General features: G+C 39.2%; 1 protein-coding gene across 2 annotated transcripts in view; it reads left to right on the forward strand.

The window, feature by feature from the left end:
- Nucleotides 1-17,662, forward strand: part of UBE2H (ubiquitin conjugating enzyme E2 H) — a 98,068-nt gene that overhangs the window by 78,004 nt on the left and 2,402 nt on the right. For both annotated transcript variants that reach the window (XM_045565505.1, XM_045565506.1), the window contains one exon: nucleotides 13,439-13,567. In XM_045565505.1, the coding sequence (XP_045421461.1) occupies nucleotides 13,439-13,567 (129 nt within the window). The remainder of the gene's footprint in view (nucleotides 1-13,438; nucleotides 13,568-17,662) is intronic.

The following is a 17,662-nucleotide window of genomic DNA, read 5'->3' on the forward strand; positions in this document are numbered from 1 at the left end:
TTGTTGTCTTGGCTTGTAAGTCCATGAAAGCAGGGACTTTGTCTTACTCGCTGAACACACACCCTAAAAGAGTACCTCATGTACAGTAAGGGTTCAACTACTGGCTGTCTTAATGAGTGAATTAATCATGTCCAGTGCTGTTTAACATGACAGTTTTAGGGAGATGATGGCTTATAAAGAGATGAGGCAACACAAAAGAACATACACACTGAAGTTGATTAGATGGATTCCTTTTAAGATAGTTTTTTTGGTAAAAATGTCTGATGGCAAGCTGCCTGGAATATCTGATGTAATGATGTGTTTTCTTAAACTACAGTCACATTTTAGAAATGTACATATCAAAATACTGCAAGCTGGTTCCAATTACAATGAAGTAAATTGGACTTTAGTTTCCCCTTGATCAGAAAAGCTTTGTGGAAGAGGTTTGCTATTCTCAAGTACCTCATGCCTCAGAACAGATTTTTTTTTTAAATAGTTTTATTATAATTCACAAACATACAACTTTTACCTATTTAAAGCGTATAATTCAGTAGTTTTTAACATACTCAGTTATGTGCAACCATCACCACTGTCAATTTTAGAACATTTCTATCACTTCAAAAAGAAACTGGTACCCTTTAGCAATTCCCACCCCACCAGCCCTGGGCAACCACTAATCTACCTTTTGTTTCTATAGATTTGTCTGTTCTGGGCATTTCTTAGAAATGTAATTACATAATATGTAGTCTTTTGTGACTGGCTTTTTTCACTTTGCATAATGTGTTTTTAAGGTTCATCCATGTTGTAGCGTGGATCAGAATTTCCTTTTTACGGTCAAATAATATTCCATTGTATGGATACACCACATTTGTTTATTTTTTAGATGGTAAACATTTGGGTTGTTTCCACCTTTTGGCTGGATAATCCCTCTATAAATATTTGTGTGTAAGTTTTTATGTAGACATGTTTTCATTTCTCTTGGGTATATACCTAGGAGTGGAATGACTGGATTCTATAGTAACTCCGTGTTTAATCATCTGAAGAACTGAGAGGGTTTTCCAAAATGGCTATACCATTTTACATTCCCATCAGCAGCAGGTGTATGAGGTTCAGAACTGGTTTTAAAGCAGAAGGCCAACATGATTAAAATTGGTCATATTTATATAATGTTAGAGTATATTCTTGTATTAGCTTGCAAAGCATTTAATAAGCAACAAGAGTTAAACCACATTGGTCAAAGTGAACTGAAAGCAGACTTCATATTACATGTACATGAGTTATTGTAAGTGTTTTATAATACAAGAGTGTGGACACAGTAACATTACAGGTAAGTGCAGAAAGCTGAGAAAAACTGTTTTCAGAGTATAGTCAAAAGTATACTGAACGTGGGAGAATTGTTTTGACATTTTGCTCGAAACACAAACTATTTCTCAAGAAAATTCAACATTTCTTTCATGGAAAAATTTAAAAGAAGGCAAATACTATACTAGTAGAAAGGGTTATTAGTTCACGTGACCGTGCTTTTTAGACTTATCTGGTCTTGAGATCTGAACTGAATTCTTTTTTTTTTTTTTTGAGACAGAATCTCGCTCTGTTGCCCAGGCTAGAGTGAGTGCCATGGCGTCAGCCTAGCTCACAGCAACCTCAAACTCCTGGGCTTAAGCAATCCTTCTGCCTCAGCCTCCCAAGTAGCTGGGACTACAGGCATATGCCACCATGCCCAGCTAATTTTTTCTATGTATATTTTTAGTTGGCCAGATAATTTCTTTCTATTTTTAGTAGAGACGGGGTCTGGCTCTTGCTCAGGCTGGTCTTGAACTCCTGAACTCGAGCGATCCACCTTCCTCGGCCTCCCAGAGTGCTAGGATTACAGGCGTGAGCCACTGCGCCTGGCCTGAACTGAATTCTTATTACTAACTTCTAAAGCTCTGGTGTTGAAGGTTAGTTCATAATTGGTGAGTTCTGAATCACTCCATTTCCTACAGTGATTCCTAAGAGAATCTTAGTTCAAAGGACAAAAAAAAAAAAAAAAATCTAATTTAATACTAACTAACTAATAGGAGCAAGTTGGCATGTTAACAAAAATATTCTACTGAAAGGAGGCTCAGCTTGGCACCTAAAACTTGTCTCAACACTGACTTCTACTATATAATATGGTGAGGAACGAGGAGTGGGTTGTGAAACTTCCTGCCATTGTGTGCCCCAAGGCATGTACTGTAGGTATACCTATTTGTAGTATAAGAACAATCCCCAATTGAAATTTCAGATTTATATTTATCATAACCTGATATTAAACAGTGTTCACATTAGTAGTAAATTTAGTCCCCTATCCCCTTACCACACCCCTACCCCCAAAATTGATTTCTGGTAACCCAGTTGACTCATTGCTTCTGTTCTCATCCTGTTTTATCTTTGCTAAGTGTATATGCAGTTTGTTCATTCAGAGTTCAAAATTGGTATAATTGTGGTCTAATCATCTAGTAATTTTTAATTTTATATTTAACTTTGCAAGAGAGCTAATTATAGTGGGGAATCTAATTAATTTTATAAAGATGGTTGTCATCAGTATGAAGTTATCTATCAAGTATGAAGTTATCTATTGTTACTCTTGTGACATTAAACAGAAAGTAGCAGGTGACAAAATTGATTCATTTTGGCTTCCTGTATGATAGTATCTTTTTTTGCATCCCTTCCTGCTCTTCCAGACAGTAATGATAAAAGCTCTGGAAAACTTAAAATGCAGCCAAGGGGATATGGATTTCAGTTTCAAAACAAATACAATTTTAGGGACTGATAGAAGGAGAGTTTGTTAAGCCACAGGTAGCTTTTTAAGCTCCCTATTTTCCAGTTTTCCTTTTTTCCTCCAAAATATATTTAATCCGTAGTTGCCTTATGAGCCGACACTCTTGGGGCTCAAGTACTTTTCTTGCAATACAGCTTTAATCTCCCTCCCATCCCATCGTTCTGGGCCATGCATGCTTGACCCCTACGAATGTGAGTCTCCAACTTTCCTTTTACTCATTCCTTGACTTGTTAAATTGCTTATATTGTGGATTAAGTTGTAGACAAGTGAAGTGGAAGACAATTTTCTTTAAAAATTGGTCAGTTTACATCCTCACCCTTAGGGTTGATAGCGAATGGGCTAGATACTCCTACTCCTATTTTGCTGGGGGGAAAGTTACTTCACCTGGAGTCATCTGGGGACTTAGTAACAGACAAATGAAATTGACTGCAACATGAGGAATGCTTCAGGGACTTTGAGATTAGGCAAGAGAAACAAAGTTTGTTTTATCAGACATTTAGAAAAATTTATAAATTTATTTGTTATCCCATCCCCCTTTCAGGAAGATACCCTGTGAATCTTCCCAAATAATTCAAATTTTAGTTGAAGATAATTATATCTTAAAATAATGCCTTATGTTGCTGTTTCTAGATGTTTTAGTGTAGTTACACAGACAAGAAATATGTGTATATGTCTGCATGGATGATTGGCCAACAACTCTTATTTGAACAGCTTGAGAACTCAGTATTGATCCATCCATGTTGGAATCACAAGCATCATTCTGCCTTTGGAACACCCGGATGTCATTGTGAGTCTTCTAGATAGAGGTCAGGGAGAACAGTTTCTCTCCAATACTGTGGGAGTAATGTCACCTGTCATGCATAAAGAAGAAAAATATTGAGTTTTGAATTTGCTGCTTCAGTGGTACTTAGCTAGCTCCATGACCAACCTCCTTTATCTGTCTCCTTGGAAAACTTCAGATGTATATTGATACGTGGCTCAGGAGTCTAACTAGTTATACATAGAAAAACAATGTCGTCTTAGGTTGAATAATTTAGTGGAAATTAATTAAAAATATCACATTCACTGGTGGTCAACATTAGCACCATGCAGTAGTCCAGGCTTTGTGGATTATGGGACATGAGCCATCCAGGGTCTGGCTCTGAAAGGACAGCCACAACTATGTTTTACTTTCTTTGGGGTTATTGTTTCCTTCTTGATTATATGGACTAGCAACGCTGATTTGTTTTCTGTTCCTTTGCTTATGATTGCTCTGTGTGGGTAAAGGTTTTCCCCGTGTATGGACACTTAGGCTGTAATTGCATGAAGTTATCTCTTGTCATTTTCTGACATTATTGACAACTAAATTATGGTCTAGTAATTCAAAACTTTATTAATGAGTTTTAGTATGACAGCAAAAATACCCAACTAGCTAATTACAGTTTAACTACCCTCATTTCTGGAAGGTTAATAACAAATCCTATTACCATGTTTTAGCTTGCAATCTCTTAAGGTAAGCAGGGTCATACCAGGTTTGAACTAGGATGAATGACCTCTGAAAAACACCAAAGAAAGCCAAGAAGTGTTTTGAGATTGACAAGGCAACAACAGCAGTGTTTTTGATGAAAAGGCTTATTTTCTTTCTTCTGATCTATGTAGCAGCATTAAATTTCTCCTGCAGCCCTCTGCAGTTTAAATACTTTCGGGGAAAGGAGCTGCAGTGAGGCAATGAATGGGAAATGATTTTTTAAGTGGATTTGGAATGCTTTACAACAGCCGGTGTTACATAACTACACATCTCAGGTTAGTAACCTGGTGATCTGGCTCTTGGCAGAATGCACCTGGTTTTTCTCCAGGTTTTAGTGCCCTACATCTTTGCACATTGCCCTTTTCCACACTTCACAGAAATACCTGTTTCTAGCTTGGAATACTTAAAAACCAAAATGCTGCCATTAAGTGAGATTAAATATATCTGTCATGTATATTGCAAAAATTCTTTGTGTGTTTAACTATTAATTCTTAAACCCTACAACCCTACCAGTAGTTCTATCTTTTTCGTTTTGAGAGGTGTGAGGAGGGGGAGGTGTTTTGCCTGCATGACCCTCTTCGTTGAGACCTTATTCTATCTTTAAACGATCCCCATGGACTAACATGAGAAGATAGCCGAATCTACTGAGTTCAGACCTCTTGTATATTTTATCCACCCATAAGACCCTCTCAGTAATTGTGCACATTCTTGAATTCACCTTTTAGCAGGTTGGTGGCAGGATGTATTATTCCATTTGCAGCTTGTTAGCATTCAGTAAACTAAGTACAGCGTGGCAAGCTCTGTGGCCAGCTGGGTCTGGGCCACGGTATCATAGGATGTCTTTGTGGTGGGCTGCTCCAGCTTGCCATATGTGTGCCCTCAAAACAGCTAGAGGTGTGGGTTTTTTCCCATTGAAGTTGGGTTCAATTTAGTTTAGAGTATGTTACTTTCAATCTCAAAACCATTTCTTCTTTGAAGTCTGCCTGCCTATCTGAGGGTATTCCTGATTGGTTTTATTGAAGTTTTCCTCAAGGGGCTGCCTGTCATCTTTTAGGGTCCTCTGCCTACCAGGTTTTTCATTTTTAACAACTGCTTGATCATGTGCAATGTGGGATTCTCCAGTTGATGAGATATATAGGTTTTTGACTACTCTTCCTTTCTTATAGAATTTCACTTTTTTAATGTTCACAGATTGCAGGCAGGGGAAAATCAAAGTAAAAAACTCAAATCTATTAATATTGCAACTCCTTCGGAGCTGGTAAAGTGGGTGGAAGGTAAAGATCTACTAATTAGCCCAAAATTATTAAGTAACCAAAGGAAATCTGGAAATCTTATTTGCCCTATTTCAATCTTACCTCCACCCTAGGTTGGCTATCTAGTTTTTATATATATAGTAGATAACACCCCACACACACCAAAAAAAAAAAAAAAAAAAAACTTGGTGAATGAATGAGATGAAATTTTATGGTTGGTTTTATTTTGAACACATTATAAATTTATGACTTGCTTGACAGTCCATGAATTCAGTAGTTCTTTATAAGATGAGCAAAAGTCAACCAGTGGAATTTTGAAAGGTCAGCAGCTGCTTTTCTCCAGTAATCAAGGATATGGATGACACGGTTAATTCCCTGGTGACCCCAACTTATTTGGCCAATAGTTTCAGTGATAAATGGCCGAAAGCATGGGGAAAGAGATCTGTGTAAGTCACAGTAAGTGACAGAGGGAATCATCAGTTCTAGACCACAAGAGTCAACTCCGTGTGACTTTTGTCCATCCTTTTACCTCGCTAGTTGTGAGCAGGATTATTTTCTCCCTCTCCTTTCAGCTCTGCTCCTTATTTGAATTACAGAGCAAACGCCTTAGAGAGTAGTGACTGTCTCTGTGATTTTCAACTTGGGAATCCAGGAGTGTCCTCCACCAGACAGGAGAGGAATGGTGAAATATGTTTGGAGAGCATGCTCCAAAGTATGCAGTGTTTTGAATGAGAGCAAGAGGAATTTGCTCTTTGTGTGACATGACCTAAGTGATTGTTTTAAGGAAGCTTTCTCTGATTACAAAGGTGAGAGTTTGGAGCATCGAAGGCCATTCAGGAGATGGCAGTCCTGATCCAGGGCTGGAATGATGTATTGGGCTGGACATTATTACATGTCAGGGGATCAGGGGAAATAGAAGGGGAATTAGAGACATTTTGGTAGGGCAAGTAATGAGTCTGTTAAACTGAGCCCATGTAAGAAAGGAAGAAAGCCTAACCAAATTCTTCCTAAGAGATTTGGAGCCTAGGTGGTGGAGTCAGTCCCTACCCTTCTTTAGGGAAAGGGAATGCGTTTTCAGGAGAATAATTTTAGGCATGTCAAGTTTGATGAGACTGAGACTGTGAAGGACCAATTAGAAATATGTACAACCAATTATAGAGATTTGGTAGTTATCAGCATAGACCTATTTCTTTAAAATTGTAAGATGATGGGCTTCCCAGAGTAAGAACGTGCAAAGCTAATTCTTAAAATACAAATACCACAGAATTCACACTGTTGTACAAGGGGCTGCTTTCTTCCCAAATCAGTTTTTTTTTTTACTTGTTTTTAATAAGGAACCCAGGGCATTGAACATCTGGAGGACAGGGAGTAGAAGTAGAAAGGGGGTGTGGGGTTGGGTGGCTTTTGAGAAGGGAGAATGGCTTTAATGATTCTTGGCACCTGGCAGTGACTACATTGTATGATGGTGGTATTTTCTGAGGTATAGCATTTATTTTTCAGTGTTAAATCTGAAGAACAAATGAAGACTATGCGAGTTAAAGTCTCTGAGCTGACTGCCTGCTTGCTAATTGTGGTTCCTGGTGGGGCAGACCATGTCAAGCTTTGGATGTCCATGGGATTTTACCTGAAGAAAGCAGCCTACTTTACAAAAATTTTCCATTTCAGTGTTCAAAGGAAATAGAGGAAAAAGAAATAACTTATGGTCACTGGTTCATAAACAGCCAAGAATAAAACATGAGATATGTGATTCATCCCCTCCTGTGTTTTCCCCATTAAGCCATGTACCATCTCACTGTGAATCACCTGGAGTAGGATGGCTTTACTTTAAGAATTGGTGCTTTTCTTCAGTGAGACTCTCTTTAATAAACATGTATTCCTTAAGGGATACAGGTAGCTACAGTTTCTACCCTTAGAAGATGTCATATATGTATTAATAGTTTACTCCTTTGGTGCAGTTTGAAGCTTATCTTACAGTCGTTATTAGTAATGTATGATACTTCCTTGTAAGGAACAGCAGTATTATACTTCTCTTTTTGCAGATGAAGAAATTGAGATGCAGAGAGGAAGAGACCTGCCCAAGGTCAAAGAGCAAGTCAGTGGAAAGCCTGAGATTAGACTTGTGGTCTTTTAGGTTTTTCATCTGTTGTTCACCACTGAGGAACCAGCTTCCCTTTTGCTGGAGACAGTTCAGCCTAATGGAATTTGCTCTGCCAGATGTCCACAATGTGTTAGGTGTTATCCTAAACCATCCTGCCACCACCGATTTTCCTCTAAAGCAGCTCTTTAGTGCCCCTTTAGAATGGATCTGCTTTTTTCTGCCTGTGGTTTGTCATAACTCCACCTGGAGAAAGTGATGGTGACAGCAGTGTGCAGAAAAGAAAGATGAAAGGATCAGGATAGGCTGCTCAGCTGCCAGACCCAAGGAACCCACAAGCAAAAGGCCTCTCCCTTCCCATTTTGTCTTTGGAGATAGAGGACGCTAGATAGTGTTCCCCGGCTGTACATTTGCATACAGATATCTATCACGTACATACAGATGCCAGCCAGGTCTAAATCAGGTAGGTATGAAGCCTCAGCAAGCATATTTTGAAAAAACTCCACAGGTAATTCTGATAGACAGCCAGGAGCTAGGCTCACCTAGGAACCACACTGCTCTAGACTGAGCCAGGTAAATGATGCTGCTTTTGATGAGAAATCATGATTTTGGTGATTTAAAAAATTAAATATGAATATAAATCATTAGCTCATATGCCTAAACTGAGGTATGAGTGTTAGAATATTAACATTAGTACTATAAGATCAGACTGAAGAGTAAGTCCTAATGAACCACATTTTGGTAACTGCTGATTTAGTCTAAGACAAAAGTAAGGACTGTTTGCTCATCATAAACCTTACTGCTCAGGATGTGAGGACTTCCTTTAAAAATTAAGGCAGCTAGAAATGGAGCCAGCTGACTATAATCTCTAGATTGAGTGACCTGTGTGTGTTCTCTTTTTTTCAAAAGTTGAACGTTAATGTTTTAAAAATTAAGATCTTTGAACTGGTACATGTTTTCATTAATAATTACAGGAGAAAAATGTTCATTATGATGAATTTTTCCAAAGATGAGTATGTTTATTTCATTCTTGGCTTATAATTTAGCTCTCTTCTGCCACGTATCTTCTTGAAAGAAGATTTTCTGCACACTGGAGAGATGCTCCTTTCAGGAGGACTTTCTCCCTGGTGACATGCTGCTTGCCACTTTCAGGAATGCTCTACTGCTTTAAAATGGCCATAGCTGTGACATCCTGGCCTCCTAAAGTTGTCATCTTCACCCAAAACTGGGCTATGTGCTTTTCCTTTTCTGCTCTTCTGTTTTACAGGTGTGATTCAGCACATCTGTAAAATGGATCAAAAGTGTGGTAACAGGAAGACAGCAGTAGACTCAGGAAGGAAGAACCAATAATTAAGGGTTCTTTTGTTTGGAACAAATGCATATGCAAAGTCACTTATTGGTAGCTTAAGGAAACTTAAAAGTAGTACAAAAGGGTATAAAATCTCTTCCTGTGACATATAAAACCCGTAGTTATGTAATATGTTGCCTGCAATATTTCATTAGCCCTGAAGCGCTTCTGAAGGAGAATAAAACCTATAATTTGTTTTCTTAAAGGTTTTTGTGGTTGTTTGATAGGAGCGTTCAGCAGCTAATCCTTTTGAGCAGCACCTGTTAATAGTGTGGCAGCAAAAGCCCTCAGCTCTCCATGCGCAGGCCTCTGAGTTACTTCCTGTGGTGGAGCCACTTGCAAACAAGCACGCTTGCCCCTGTGAAGTAGCCACACAAACACCCGAACACTCTCCGTTTAGAACCCGTCCTGCTGGCCTTGCACTTGTGAGAAAGGGAAACTTTGGGGAGGAGAGTGGTCATCTCTGGCCATGGCTTTGGCTCCCCTGCAAACGAGGGCATGCGATTTTGATGCAGAGATGTGGGGAGCTAGTGCCATCCATGAAAGTTGAGACAGCATTTTATCCATTAACAGAGGCAGCGTAGTGGGTAAGCCTGTGTCTGAAATCTAGCCTCATGGGCAAGTTACTTAACCTTCGTGTAAGAGATAGTAATGATACCTACATCATTGGCTGTAGTGAAATCAACAGCGTATATGCAAAGTGCTTAAGAGTGCCTGGCTTTGCAGTAAGTGCTGTGTAGGCTTTAACCTGCTGTCATTACTGTTACTATTATTACTGTTAATGTAACAATTCCCTGCTCTGGGGTCACATTCAATTTGTAAAACTCTTAATTTCCTTACCTTTTGGCATTTTCTACCACTGCTTTTAATAACTCACCCACCCAAGGATAAAGAAGAAAAAAACATTTTCAGACTTTTCATGTTTGATTAGATATTTCAAACATACACAAAAGTAGAAAGAGCATATTTATAGGAAAATGTTATTTTTAAAGGTAAAAGAAGTAAAGTGTCATTTGAAATGTGAAAAGTAGAAACTACAAGCCTATTGCCTTGACATCACTTTTAAAAATATTCTTATGCATACACAGTGTACATAGTTGTAATTCTAAAGAACATAACCTTTTATGACCTTTCTCTACCCAACATTCAAGCATAAGCATTTTTCTCTATTCTTTAGCCTTTACAAATAGTTTTCAGTGGTTTTGTACCATGAATAATTAATTGGTATGTTGAATATGTTGCTTCCGTTTTATAAAAAAAATTATAAATGAAACAGCAGTGAAAATCTTACTGCACAAAGTTTGGGGGTTATCTCAGAAGGTTGTATTTATTTTCTTTTCTTTTCTTTCTTTCTTTTTTTTTTTTTTTTGTTTTTTTGAGACACAGTCTCACTCTGCTGCCCAGGCTAGAGTGCTGTGGCGTCAGCCTAGCTCACGGCAACCTCAAACTCCTGGGCTCAAGCGATCCTCCTGCCTCAGCCTCCCGGAGTGCTAGGATTACAGGCGTGAGCCACCGAGCCTGGCCTTTGTTTTACTTTTTTGATTAGGAATTTCAGCATTTGTTTCCTCGTATGTGAGAATCAATAATTGGTTTTTTGGGACTGTTATGAAGTTAGCCATATGAAGGTGAAATCACTCCAAGTCTATAACTTCCAGTTAAAGGAAAAGCTGCTTTGTGTCAACATCTGTGCATGAGAACAGGATTGTGCTAGCTGTCATGGGACTTTTTTTTTTTTTGAGACAGAGTCTCACTCTGTTGCCTAGGCTAGAGTGCCTTGGCGTCAGCCTAGCTCACAGCAACCTCAAACTCCTGGGCTCAAGCAATTCTCCTGCCTTAGCCTCCCGAGTAGCTGGGACTATAGGCATGCGCCACCATGCCCAGCTAATTTTTTCTATATATATTTTTAGTTCTCTGACTAATTTCTTTCTATTTTTAGTAGAGACGGGGTCTCGCTCTTGCTCAGGCTGGTCTCGAACTCCTGACCTCAAACGATCCACCCGCCTCGGACTCCCAGAGTTTATGGCCCTTTCTATTCCATCATTCTCTAGACCTGTGCTGTCCAATATAGGATCTACTAGCCATGTGTGGTTATTTAAATTTATAATAAATTAATTTCCTCATTCACATTAGCCATATTTCAAGTACTCAATAGCCACATGTAGCTAGTGGCTATGATTTTCTTTGGACAGTGCACATATAGAACATATTCATCATTGCAGAAAGTTCTATTGAATAATGCAGTTCTAGATTATTCTCTGACTGCTCAATTCTTAACCTTATAATAATGAGAGCTGCCTCTTATGTGTAGAGTTTTCTTGAGCAAAGTTTGGCAAACTTTGGCTACTTGTTTTTATATGTAAAGTTTTAATGAAACAGCCACACTTGTTTACCTATGCTGCTTTTGTGCTACAGTGGCAAAGCTGAGTGTTGAGTAGTTAGGACAGAGACCATATATGGCCTACAAAGCCTAAAGTATTTTCTCTGACCCCTTACAAAAAGGTTTGCCCCCACCCCTTTTTATCTAGAGCAGGGTTTCTGAAACCTCAACACTGCTGACATTTTGGTCCTGATAATTCTTTGTTGTGGGTTCTATGCTGTGCATTGTAGGATGTTTAGCAGCATCCCTGGCCTCTACCTGCTAGATGCCAATTGTGGCAACCAAAAATTTCTCCAGACACTGCCAAATTCCCCCGGGGAGCAAAATCACCCCTGGCTGAGAACCATGAATCTCAAATGATGTGGCTTGGCAAAGCATTCCTGTCTAATACTGCATAAAAATGCTCATTGTTGGCCGGGTGTGGTGGCTCACACCTGTAATCCTAGCACTCTGGGAGGCCGAGGCGGGTGGATCGCTCGAGGTCAGGAGTTCGAGATCAGCCTGAGCAAGAGCAAGACCCTGTCTCTACTAAAAATAGAAAGAAATTATCTGGCCAACTAAAACATATATAGAAAAAAAATTAGCCGGGCATGGTGGCACATGCCTGTAGTCCCAGCTACTTGGGAGGCTGAGGCAGTAGGATCGCTTAAGCCCAGGAGTTTGAGGTTGCTGTGAGCTAGGCTGACGCCATGGCACTCACTCTAGCCAGGGCAACAAAGTGACACTCTGTCTCAAAAAAAAAAAAAAAAAAAAAAAAAAAAAAATGCTCATTGTTTAAAAAAAAATCTATTAAAGAGCTGAATAAATTAAAGAGTAGTTTTTTGTGCTACTCACTATACTTCAGCATTCCCTTCAGAAACAGGAATGTTTTATATAAAACATGACAGAAGTAGCTGGAGTAAGTTAGAGAAATAGAAGTCACAGCATCTCTGAAGTTAAGGGGAATGTGGGTTATGTTACACCCTGGCTCCAAAGACCTGCTTCCTTTATAAAACACTAGGTAACTGCACAGTGTGTGTGGTTTTTGCTAACTGTATATGTAGATGTCATCTGTGTATAGCTGGCAAGAAGGAAGTTAATAAATATTTATTAAGATGATTGTTAACAAATGCAGTAGATTGGTGTTTGTCTTAAGAATATTTATGGTTTTGGCCAGGCACGGTGGCTCACGCCTGTAATCCTAGCCCTCTGGGAGGCCGAGGCGGGTGGATCGCTCGAGGTCAGGAGTTCGAGACCAGCGTGAGCGAGACCCCGTCTCTACTAAAAATAAAAAGAAATTATCTGGACAACTAAAAATATATATAGAAAAAATTAGCCAGGCATGGTTGCGCATGCCTGTAGTCCCAGCTACTTGGGAGGCTGAGGCAGTAGGATCACTTAAGCCCAGGAGTTTGAGGTTGCTGTGAACTAGGCTGACGCCATGGCACTCACTCTAGCCCAGGCAACAAAGTGGGATTCTGTCTCAAAAAAAAAAAAAAAGAATATTTATGGTTTTAAGTGGCCCATATAGGTTCTTACTCTCATTATCCAGAATAATTTAAAAACTAGTTATATTTACCTCTGTTAGAAGTTAGGAGAATTAAATGTCAAGCCTATAAAATTATGTTCAGTCCTTTTAAGATTTGGCACTTGAATACTTTTCAGAGTGGGGTGTTTTGAAAGCTGAAGCAAATGGCTGTGTTAAGAAAATACTCATTTGTAGGAATATAGGGTGCTGTAGAGTGTTGCACAAGTTTTAATAAGTAATGTATATAGTATTTCTAAATTCTTGGTTTGGAAAATGGAATGAAATAGAATTGGAAAAATTGCCTTTCAAAGCGAATACCAGGTATATCTTTATCTAGTTCTTCAAATTAAAGTTAAATTTTTAAAAATTTTAATTGGTATTGAAATGTGTATATAATATAGGTCACATGTAATGGAGCACACTTTTATGGAAAATTATCCCCATGTAGTTAAATATCTAAGAAGGTAAGCAGTTTTGACTAAATTCAAGTGAATTTAAGATGAACGTGCCTGTTCTCAAGCATGATATATTTCTGGTTTTTTTGTTTTTTTTGTTTTTTGTTTTTTCAGATCTTACCAATATATTTGAATCCTTCCTGCCCCAGTTGTTGGCCTATCCTAACCCCATAGATCCTCTCAATGGTGATGCTGCAGCCATGTACCTCCACCGACCAGAAGAATACAAGCAGAAAATTAAAGGTAAGAGGGCAAATCATTTAACCTGGAGACAGAAGAACTTAAATCTGTTGGGCTTTTGTCATTAAGAGTCCTTAAGTTACTTGGTTCCTAATAATTTCTCAGGCCTAAAAAGAGACAGCTGTGGGCTGGAGTAGTGCTTACCAGCCTCTAGTGTTAGTGGTGGTAGCACCAGTTTTCTCCTCCTTTAGGATTTAGAATCCTGTTTTCCCATTCTTAAAATGGTTTATATGCTAATGAATATGAATTTGATTTAAATGAAAATAGCTTTTCAAAAGAACATCTAAAGGTCCATGTGAGTTTATTAGTGTTCATAGGGTTGTCCTTTTTACCTCCGTGTATGTTTGAGAACTTTCACAGTGAAAAGTCTAGGTACATAAGACTCTGCTACAAAGGAAAGGAATTTAAAGTTCGTGCAAATATACCTGCTCTTCTTAACAAATGGCAGGCATTGGTGTCTATTCAGTTTTAAGCACGACTTGCCCATCTGCATAGCAATCTAGAGTGTTCACTTCTTCAAATATATGGCCCTTCTAAGGTATATTTGCAAGAAATGGCAGCAGAGGCCGGGCGCGGTGGCTCACACCTGTAATCCTAGCACTCTGGGAGTCCGAGGCGAGTGGATCGCTGGAGGTCAGGAGTTCGAGACCAGCCTGAGCAAGAGCGAGACCCTGTCTCTACTAAAAATAGAAAGAAATTATCTGGCCAACTAAAAATATATATAGAAAAACTTAGCTGGGCATGGTGGTACGTGCCTGTAGTCCCAGCTACTTGGGAGGCTGAGGCAGTAGGATCGCTTAAGCCCAGGAGTTTGAGAGTGCTGTGAGCTAGGCTGATGCCACGGCACTCACTCTAGCCCAGGTAACACAAAGCGAGACAGTCTCAAAAAAAAAAAAAAAAAAGAAAGAAAGAAGAAAAAAGGAAATGGCAGCAGAAATCATTTATGAGAGCCTGAATATGTAGGTATGCACTCTTAAATGTGCAGGTATGAGACAAACAGGAACATTTGGGGTTATTTGTTGAATAATAGTTTTCTTTCTATTTTTCTCATTCTTCCTAGGTCTCTACAGGGTATAGTTTGGAACTTCTGCTGAGATAAAATAGAAATAAATTTGCTGTAATTAATTTACTTAGGTTTAATTCATTTACTTAAGTGCTTTACAAATTAATATCTAATTTTTGTAGCAGAATTACCTACATAGCCAAACAAACATGTATTTCAAGAAAATGGCAGTTTGAACCAGATAAAATTTTGTTGTGAGACTGCTAAAATTTTGACATAGGAATCACTTAACAATGTCTGCAAACCACAGATATCTTGGTGCAGAATATATTTCTATAGTTCTTATATTCATTATGTCTCAGCAGTTTAACATTAGCCCTATTTTAGTACTTATCTGCTATAGACCCAGTTACAAAGGGAACCAACCTACATATACCTCAGATTGGCCAGCTCTAGCTTCGGGAGTCCTAGCTTTCAGAAATGTTAATGTTGGCTATCAATTTTGTCTACCTTAGAAATCTGAGAAAATCTTAGCCATCATACCTGATCTCATCCCTGTTTCCTACTATGCCTTTACTTATTCCCACTCCCACTCCAATCTTTTCTTTGTTCTTTCCTACTGGAAATAAGAGACGTCCTGCCTTATTTTTCAGACTTACTCCCCCCACCAGCTTGCCATCTTGTTCCCCCAACTGTCCTCTTCCTCCCAGCACAGTGTTCTTCCTCTACCCCTGGCTGTCAGAGTTCTCCCCATTTTGGAAGCTTTTATATGCTCCTATGGGCTCCCTTAGGAGTCATGCTGTTTATTTCCTTTTCATTTTTAAAATTCTTGCTTCCTCACCTTAAATTGCTCAAGTTTATTTTGTTTTCCCCCCTCTGCTAAATCTGTGACCCATTTCTTCCCGATCCTTTGGACCCTTCTCAAGTCCCATTTTCCTGGGCCTCTCTGCAGCTTTTGTACTATAGCCCCCCACCTTTCTGGAAACTTTTCTCATTCCATTTCCTAAATGTGATCAGTCTCTTAGGATTTGGTCTTCAGTCTCCCTTTCTTCTTCTCCCACCCCTTGGGAAGCTTATTCATCTGTCACAGTTTCAGTTAATTCCCTCCAGCTAGAGGATTTCCAAGTATGTGTGTCGGGGCCTGACCTCTCCCAGGCTGCCTACTGGACATTTCCATGTGTGTGGTAGTTACCACAAACCCAGCTACCTAACATTACAGGTAAACGCATATATCCCTTCTTACCCTGAACATGAGTCAGCATTCATATTTAGTCATTGCTGTCTTAAATGTATATTTGAAAACATGTTTAAATATTGGACAGCCTGTAGCACTGGGCACCACTGGAGTGTCTGAAGCTGCCTCTTCCCTGCTCAAAGCCCTTTGCTGGGTGGCCTCTCAGCCTGCCATTCAGGGCTCTGTGGTGGAAACAACATCTTTGCCTTTACTCCTCTTAAATGCATCAATATGTGACAATCAAATTGGATGAGATTCAGGTACCCAAGTACATTCATTTCCTTTGTTAGTCATGGAAAGTTTCAAACCAACAGAAAAAGAGAGTAAACTGCCACATACCTACCATTCAACTATAGCAAAACCTTTACGTTTTGCCTTATTTGCTTCAGATTTTTAAAAAGGCAAACAGGTGCTTTCCTTTGTTGTTGTTGTTGTTTTTTTTGTTTTGTTTTGTTTTTAAGCAGTCTTCCTTGGAATGTAAGTAGTGCTCTCTTAATATTGTGTTTTAACATCCCCAGCCACTTTTGGTGAGGCAAAGCCTTTCCTCTGGAACAGCCTCTCCTAGGCTGCAGCAGACAGAAGTTAGGGGGCAGTGTGGCTGGGACTGACACCTGGGCCCACAGCCGATCCCCTTCCAGGACTGTTTTCCTCTGATGGCACTTAGCAGTTCCTGCCTTCTGTCTTCCTGTTTCTCTTCCTCATTAGTGACCTTGCTCTTCATTCTTCTATCTCCTGAATGGCCTTGTCCTAGTAAGCATTTGTTTAATATACATTTGTTTCCTTGAATATACTAAAGGTGGCTGACAGTATCAAAGGCTGATAGTATCGAATTATAGTGTCAAAACAGTGTCAATGTGCAGCCACTTCTGCAAAGGGAGAAGCAAAATAGCCCACCCATTAGAGGGAAAAATAAAATTTCTAAGGCTTTAATAAACATTCCTCTCACTCTAAAATGTAAATTCCTACTTAGTCATGGGCTACTTTAATCTCATTATCTCGGGATAAATGTTTGTTACAATGAATTTGAAGAGCTCTAAGTCACAAGTCTACAAACTTTCTGTATAGGGCCAAATTTGGCCACATGTGATCTCTATCACATTTTCTTTCTCTTTTTTCTAAACAACCCTTTAAAATATTTTTTAAAAATATTCTTAGCTAGGCCCTGCACTGGTTATTCAAATGTGGCAGGCCCATCTCCCCGTTCACCTCATCTTCCTATTGCAGTTAAGTCCCTGCACCTCCACAGGAGGAAAAACAAAGCACAGGGTATGTTTCGACCAGCTTGTCTTTTCCTGTTGTGTGTAGGCTATTAAACAGTATGCATTTAGAGTTTTTAGAAACAAGTTTGTTTACTCAGCAATTCTTAAAATGTTTTTAAGCCAGCAGATTTCAGCCTAGGCTGTAGCAGCATAAATCTTCAGGTAAATAATACATGGTAAAATCACTCAGAGGCTAGTTGTGTCTCCACATAGCAGCTCATTCCTGAGCAGATTGAGCAACGGTTTTTACCAGCTGCTTCAAAAACCTGACAGGCAGGATCTGTTTAGACTAAAATCTATTCCTAAAATAATAGACCTGGGCTGACTGTAATTATATAACTGCAAATCTAAAAATGATGGGGGATTTCCTTATAAATTACTATGGAATCATGACTAGTCCTGTTCTACCTGGGAGGTGAAAGTAAGAAGAAAGTGTAGGGTTCCCATTTTCCAGGCCCTGGAGTCCAGGACGGGGATAAGTTGTATCTTTCTGCATTGCCTGTACTCATAATCCCTTCCCCTGGGAGTCAAATGCATAAGCTCTGTTCCAAGAAGTCTCCCTGTGGGATTCTCCTTAGCTTTGGTGGCCACAATAGCTTCAT

The sequence above is a fragment of the Lemur catta genome, chromosome 11 (assembly GCF_020740605.2).
Source record: "Lemur catta isolate mLemCat1 chromosome 11, mLemCat1.pri, whole genome shotgun sequence".
In the NCBI taxonomy this organism is placed as follows: Eukaryota; Metazoa; Chordata; class Mammalia; order Primates; family Lemuridae; genus Lemur; species Lemur catta.